Source organism: Chanos chanos, chromosome 9 (assembly GCF_902362185.1).
Source record: "Chanos chanos chromosome 9, fChaCha1.1, whole genome shotgun sequence".
NCBI classification, from domain to species: Eukaryota; Metazoa; Chordata; class Actinopteri; order Gonorynchiformes; family Chanidae; genus Chanos; species Chanos chanos.
Genome location: NC_044503.1, coordinates 8,787,511 through 8,794,480, shown reverse-complemented (window position 1 = coordinate 8,794,480; position 6,970 = coordinate 8,787,511). Strand labels below are relative to the sequence as shown.

Genomic DNA, 6,970 nt, shown 5'->3' with positions numbered 1-6,970 from the left:
CTACTTCTTCCCTTTCTTTTTTGCATCTTTTCCTCCCTTTTTTGGTGCCTCTTCCTCTCCCTCTTTTCCAGAGGCTGCTTTTGCTCTTTTCTTTCCCAGCGGAGTTTTGGCATACCAGTTCTGTGAAGAAACAAACGTTTCAGTGCATCACTTACAACACAGCTTTGCTTATGCAAATCACACAGGAAAATAAACCACAGTGTCTAACTCAATTTAAAAACAGTATATTTACTTTTAGGGCCTCTTCCTCATCCTGGAAAACGGGGTCAATCTTAGCGAGGGGCTCGACAAAGTCATAAGCAGTCAGAGGTCTTCTGTCTAGCTGCTGTTTGCGTTGCTCTGTCAGGATGCTCTGTACTACCTTTACCATGTGACCCGGCGTGTAACCATCAGAACTCTTCGCCAGAGCGCTAATGTTGAGTGCATCGGATATCCGTCCCCCATATTTAACGATCAGTTGTTTCCACATAACTAGAAAAAGTAAATAACATGCAGTTCTGAAGGCTCTGAAGTGAAATTTACATCATTCATTTAAATTCACAAATGTCTCAATGACAGGTTTGTATTTATTATACTATGCTAATGCACATCTATGACAATTTTAATTTACAAATGATGTCTGGATGAAGAAGCGGAGAAACATACCATATCTTGATCCATAGTCAGGCCGTGGTACGAGGATGATCTTGTTATAAACCTTACACAGAGCCTTAAGATCTGCATTAAATGGCTCCCGGGTTGTTCCCACAACGAGTATACGATCCCCACTTTTGATTGATTTGACAATTTCCGGCAAATCTTTCTGCAGACGTCTGGGGTCTAACTGCGTATAATATAAGCATCTCACTGAGCCTCATTTACTGCAGCAGTATGTATGTAATTTACTATAGACCAACGTTTATTTTACCTCTTTATCCTCTTTTGGCACTTTCTTAAAGAACATTTTTTCAGCGTCTCCAATCCAGATCACAGATGGTTGCATCAATCTGGCAACCTACAGTAGACACACAATTCAAAAGACAACTATTACTTGGAGCCAAGTTTGGCTTGGGGCCATTTCAATTTCCAGACCATTAAATCAGCACTGCAGGTGCTAATTTTAGAACCAGTTTAGAATTTTAGAACCAGTTTATCTACGCTTCACACAACTCCTTAAACCAACACTGCAATACCTGGCTACATTAACACACAGGTGTATCAGTACACAGTACCTTTGCATTACCTTACACACATTATGAACCATCATCTGCAGGCCTTTCTTGCCTGGATATTTTCCTGCCACGTTGTAGGGGGAAAGATCAAAGAGGTTAGCGCCAGTTTCCTGGCAGATGGCGTGAACCAGCATCTTTTTGCCAACTCCTGATGGCCCTGCAAGCAGGATAGATTTTACCAGAGGAGCCTTCTCATGCACTGTCTGTGACCCTGCGAAAAAAGAAATACAAAACAAAAAAAAAAATTCAAAGTATCAACATAGTAGAACAAAAAAGAGCATGAGACCACGCTGTTCAAATAAGAGACCACTCAAAAAGCTGATCTACCTAATGGTAAGACTGCATAGAGAGCAATGGCCTGTCTTACATCTGACAGGGATGGCATTGGTTCAATATCAGTCTGTCGTAAAGTAGTCCCAAGGAGGTTGTACTCCCCTATGTTGCAAGAAACACACACACACACACACACACACACACACACACACATACACACACACAAGAACAAGGGTTAAGCAGTCAAATGGATAAGCATAATAAATGATCTTACTGTTTCCTCAGTCACATTTTCCATGCAAACTGCCAACAGTAGCCTCTGAAGAAACAATAAAGAATGCTCCGATCAAACTACATGACATACCTAAATAATCTTGTAATTTTACATTATCTGCCGGTTTCAAAAGCCCTTGTTCCACAAGCTCTTGATACAGGGACTCAATAGTCCTAGGAAAGCAACAGAAGCGGAAACATCCTCATTAATAAGTTTCAAGACAGTTGTAATAACATTAATGAGCATTCTGTCAGTAAAACTAAAAAAAACATTGTACAAAGTATTAGGGAAATCAAATAAAAAAGCAAGAGAATATCAGAGAAAATTCACCTGTCAGCTGTGAGGTCTTTCTCCTTCTTTTTCTTCTCTCCACCCTTTTCTTTTTTTTTCTGTGTGGGAAAAGTAAACATTAAAAGCAGAGTATCTAAAACTATAACATCTTTCACTTCTATGGAAATATCCAGTGAATGAGGTACTTTCCATACCGTTGCTTTTCCCGTGGCCTTTCCACCTTTCTCTTTATCCAACGCCAACTTCAAATTAGCCAGTTCTTGTCTTATCATCTCATCCACCTGACCAAGCAATAAAACAGAATGTCTGTGCTGTGCTAAGATTAGCAGACATCGAAATGACAGGGAGTCTTGGGAGTCAAAAGATGCAGCGCTGAATGAGTCATTAATCACCTGCCGTCTTATCTCCACCTCAATCTGCTTCCTCCTTTCCTCCTTGGTCAGCTCAGCTTCATGCTTCTGACCGAAGTTCTTGGACTCATTACGATTCTGCCAAATTTCTGTGGATTAGAAGTGACAATCGTTCTCAAGATGTCCCTGCCCCCCACTGCATGTACTTCACAATCTTAGTGAAAGAAACCAGACGACGCTGTAACGTGAACATGTTTGTTTGTTTTCTTTGTGTCCTTGCCAACATATGTTTTGAGTCCAATCTCCAGATCTGCCAAAAAAGCTGATGGCAGCATCTTCAAACCAGCTTCTTCCACCTGTAATTTAGGGACGGAGTCACTCACAAGCAGAAGAGCCATTACTCAGTAATTCTTCGCCAGAGTGCATTCTGGGTTCAGAAATCAAATAAATAATTTCTCAGATCACTTTAATACAGCGTATACACATAATCTCAGCTGTTCCGTCATGCCCTCATTCTGTCTGCACCTACCTCCTCGTCTCCCTTCCCCTTATCTTTTTTCCCTTTGTCCTTTTTCTCTTCTTTTTCCTTTGGCTTTTTGTTGGCTTCATCCTCTTCTTTTGCTGCCAATTCTTCCATTAACTTCAGAGGGACACAGATTTAACGTAGATGATTAATCAAAATAGGGGGAATTTTGCACGGTTTCCAAGCAAAACATATCAAAGTTTTGTTTCTGGGAAATGAAAACAGGCAAAATGTGAAACCCAAGAAGACTTGCATAAATTCGTATCCACAATATTTCACTCCCAAAAATAACAGTTTTGAACAAACTTGTCTCTGTGCAAAATGTTTCGTAATGCGTGATTACCTGTTGAGGCGTTTTATCAGCAAAGATAAGAGCCGATCCACCATCTTCCTCCTCTGGAAAGTCAGGAAAAGCACCAGTTGCATCACTGTAAAAATTGATGTTTTAGTGCTGCTGAATTAAAGCTACCAAAGGCAATATTTGGAAAATAACTTTTAAAAAACAAGGGAATGATATGGGTTTATACATGTTTCACAGCAGTGCTGAAATCTCACCGGCACTCAGTGAACCACTGCAATATCTGGTACTTCATAGTATCCCTCATGGCAGGGCCCTCTTCCTCTCTGAGTTTCTCCGTGATGGTTATAATGTCCTTTTGGTAGTCCTCCTCATGCTCATCCTGTATGGTCCGCCTGCGGGCCTCATTGGCCTGGGCAGCCAAGACAGAGGGGCATGGCTGAGACTGACTAGGGTCCATGGCCTACAAAAGGAACATAGGAAACAAAGATGTGTGAGGTCAGGTTCTCACACAGCAATGTTGGGACTCCATCTACTGGTGACTCAAACACTTAAGGGACTTTAAGTAAGAAATATTTGTATAAATGCCTTTGCTGAAGGACAATGCATGACTGGTAATGATATGAGAATACATTACGATTTCCAACAGTTGTTTTTTTTTTTTCTCCTTATTATTTGTTACTGTGTTTTTCATTATAGCGGCGAACAAATACTGCTCTAGCGAACTTCAGGTCAGTTTGATGGAATTTTTTGTAATACAAGGCATATGGAGTTAGAAGTATCATAAACCTCACCATGCCCAGAAATATCATCTCTTCCTGTCTTTCCCTCTTTGTCTTTTTCCTTTGAATGTACCCCCTCCACACCTGAATGGCAGAAAGCCATTGTTTACAAAAAAAAAAAAAATTGGAATTAATTAAATGTCAGAAGCCACCAGAATAAGTTCCTCCAATGGTACATGCAGTCTATACCTTCTGAATTTTCACTGCAGACAAGTCCCTGTCCTTGGTCTTCCGCTGCCATTCTTCTTGGTGCTGGATCTCTCTCATAAACTTCGCTCGGAGTCGGCCCTGCCGAGCTCTCTCTGAGATCTGGATTTGCTTAACGCTTTCTTCCAAATTCTTGGTACGAACAGGCTGCGATGAGCAAAGAGTGATGCTAGATCCAGAAATATCTACAGAAAGCCATTTACTGAGTACATTGTAAAGTAATAAACATTAAAAAAGAATTAAAATTACTTTTGGTGTTTTCATCACATGCATTGACTCAAGAATGCTGGATAGCTGTTTTTCTCTATCTTCTAGAACCTTGTGCCGTTCTCTGATAAAATACCGTGGGATAGGAATTTCGAGGAAGTCCTTCAAGACAAAATGAAAGCATACAATGAAACGATATAGACAACACAGCTTTACAGTGCACGAGATAACTGCCACAGAAACTAAACAGAATTTAAAAATGTTTTAAATTAAAACAAATGTTAAAAATAAAAATAAATTGCAAGTCCAAGACGTCCGCTCCTGTAGATATGAAAAAGCACCAATGCCTTTATGATAAGATACAAACATCAGAGTTTGAGATAATGACTGTGATTCTGTTTATGACTCACAGGTGTCAACTTCAAGTCTATGAGAACGTCATCCATGTAGTGGTACTCTGAGTATTCCTTCTCCACCATCTCATTCTTAAGCTCAAGCACACGGCCCATTACTCCGTCCAGGACCTCCCTGATAATTTGTCTCTTCTGAGGGTGTACTATCTGGTCATGAGCTTCCACCAGCTCCCTAAAGACCTGAATATAGCGCACATAGAGGTTGGCTAGCCGTTGGAAGAACACCACCCTGTCCTTTTCGGGCCGAAGTGGCTCTGCTTCTTCCCTCAGAAGGCTGCTGAGCCGTGCTTGAGCATCGCTCCAAATCCTATTGTACGTACTGAAAAAAAAAATGACAGGAGATATCAGTCAGCTGCAAATCATACAAATAATAATATTACTAAGTAGAAACTGCACAAATTGCATGAAACAGCTAAACTTTTCTAAATAGTCCCCTCCCCGCAAATTAAACCTATTTAACCCCACTGGGGCCCGAATTCGGTCCCCCAGTTGGGACCGAAATGTTCTTTTAGGTTTGTAAAGCTGATGGGCTTGTCACTGAAAGGCAAACTATAAATGAAAGTATAAGTTGTTTGGTTTCATATGAATATTTCCATGTGGATGGTGTCAATGTTAACATGACCAGAGCCATCTATTTCCTGCTTGCACCTCAGAAAGCACATGTCTACATCAGACCTCTATTAAAGGAAGTAAATTAAACATGTCACATTATAGACGTGGGGGCACACGGTGGTGCAGCAAGAAGGTTCTGGAGCCAATACCTGGCCGGGAGGTGTGCCAATACCTGTGTGGAGTTTGCATGTTCTCCCCGTGTCTGCCTGGGTTTTCTCTGGGAGCTTTGATTTCTCCCACAGTCCAAAGACATGTAAGTCAGGCGAATTAGAGAGACTAAATTGCCCCTTGGTGTGAATGTGTGTGTGAATGTGTTTGTCTGTGTGTCTGCCCTGCGATGGACTGGCGACCTGTCCAGGGCTCTCCCCCACCTTTTGCCCAGTGAATGCTGGGATAAGCTTCAGCACCCCCCGCAAACCTAATTAGGATAAATGGCTTTGGAAATGAATGAATGAATGAATGAATATTAAAAGATGCAATGACCATAGTTGGTACATACAATCTTTAAAGGGTCTGTTATTGATATAGTAACAAGACTGCCCTGCCACTGGTAGAATAACACATTCCCACTGTAAATTCACAACTGGCTGTTGATCATCCTCTGGGTGTGAGTGAGGGTCTGTATGTGCTCTGGGTGTGTTAGTAATGTGTGCCTCTATGTGTTTTAGGTTTGTAGGTGCTGCTGTGGGTCAGTGGGTGTGTAACTGATGTGACCAGGCACTGTGAGTATGTTGGTGCTGTGGATGTGTAGGTGTTGTCTGTCTGTGTGTGCTGTGGGTGTGTAGGTTTTGTGTGTCTATATGTGCTGCAGGTGTGTAGGTGATGTGTATTTGTGTACACTGTGGATGTGTAGGTGCTTTGGGTACTGCAACCTATAAAACATTTAACTATTATTTTTCCTAACCTAATGTTCATATTGCTCTATATTTCAGAATGTTGTTTCCTTAAAGGTACAAAAAAAGAAAGCTATGTCAGATGCAAATAAATTCTCTGTTTATACTTCCTTTTTTCTTTGTTGTTTCAAGTTCACGTTAGTTTTTTGGTTTTACGCATGTAATTTGGTCTAATCTGGCTACTGATGCAAATTTCGACTCTGCAGTTTTAATAAAAACACATATTTCCACTACCTTTTCCCAAATAAATTTAGCAAGGGCATGCAGTTTGTGCAATGGGGCTATTCAAGGAGTAAAATACATGAACTCACACAGCTGGGAAAAACTGGGATTAAAGAGATTAAAACCCTTGATGCAATGCCATTCACCAGTCTGGTTTCTTTAGAGCTATGTATGGTCATTGCGTACCTGAACCTTACTGACCTGTGAGACATAAAAACGCTGAATCCCGGGAGCCTACACAATGCAAGTGCTCTAGTTATTTGCCGCCGTTGTCGTCAAATAAACCACAGCCGGTCTGGTACGCAGAGAACTAACAGACAAGTGTAGCCTATATATTTTATTCACACAGACAGAACGTTTCCAACGGTCAGCAACTGTCAGCGCGCACGCTACCAAGTTTAATGTTGCTAATAT

The 6,970-nt window shown here is 41.1% G+C and overlaps 1 protein-coding gene across 1 annotated transcript; it reads right to left on the bottom strand.

Annotated features, from left to right (window-relative positions):
• On the bottom strand, positions 1-6,768 carry LOC115821005 (dynein regulatory complex protein 11). Its single transcript, XM_030784743.1, has 19 exons — positions 6,758-6,768; positions 4,827-5,148; positions 4,459-4,578; positions 4,192-4,356; positions 4,015-4,086; positions 3,478-3,683; positions 3,266-3,350; positions 2,929-3,039; positions 2,680-2,755; positions 2,442-2,548; positions 2,244-2,330; positions 2,089-2,147; positions 1,849-1,931; positions 1,539-1,646; positions 1,223-1,422; positions 908-994; positions 646-823; positions 233-471; positions 1-120 (listed from the first exon to the last, which is right to left on the bottom strand). The coding sequence occupies exons 1-19, from the start codon at positions 6,766-6,768 to the stop codon at positions 1-3; spliced, it is 2,436 nt and encodes an 811-aa protein (XP_030640603.1).
• Positions 6,769-6,970: the final 202 nt, after the last annotated feature.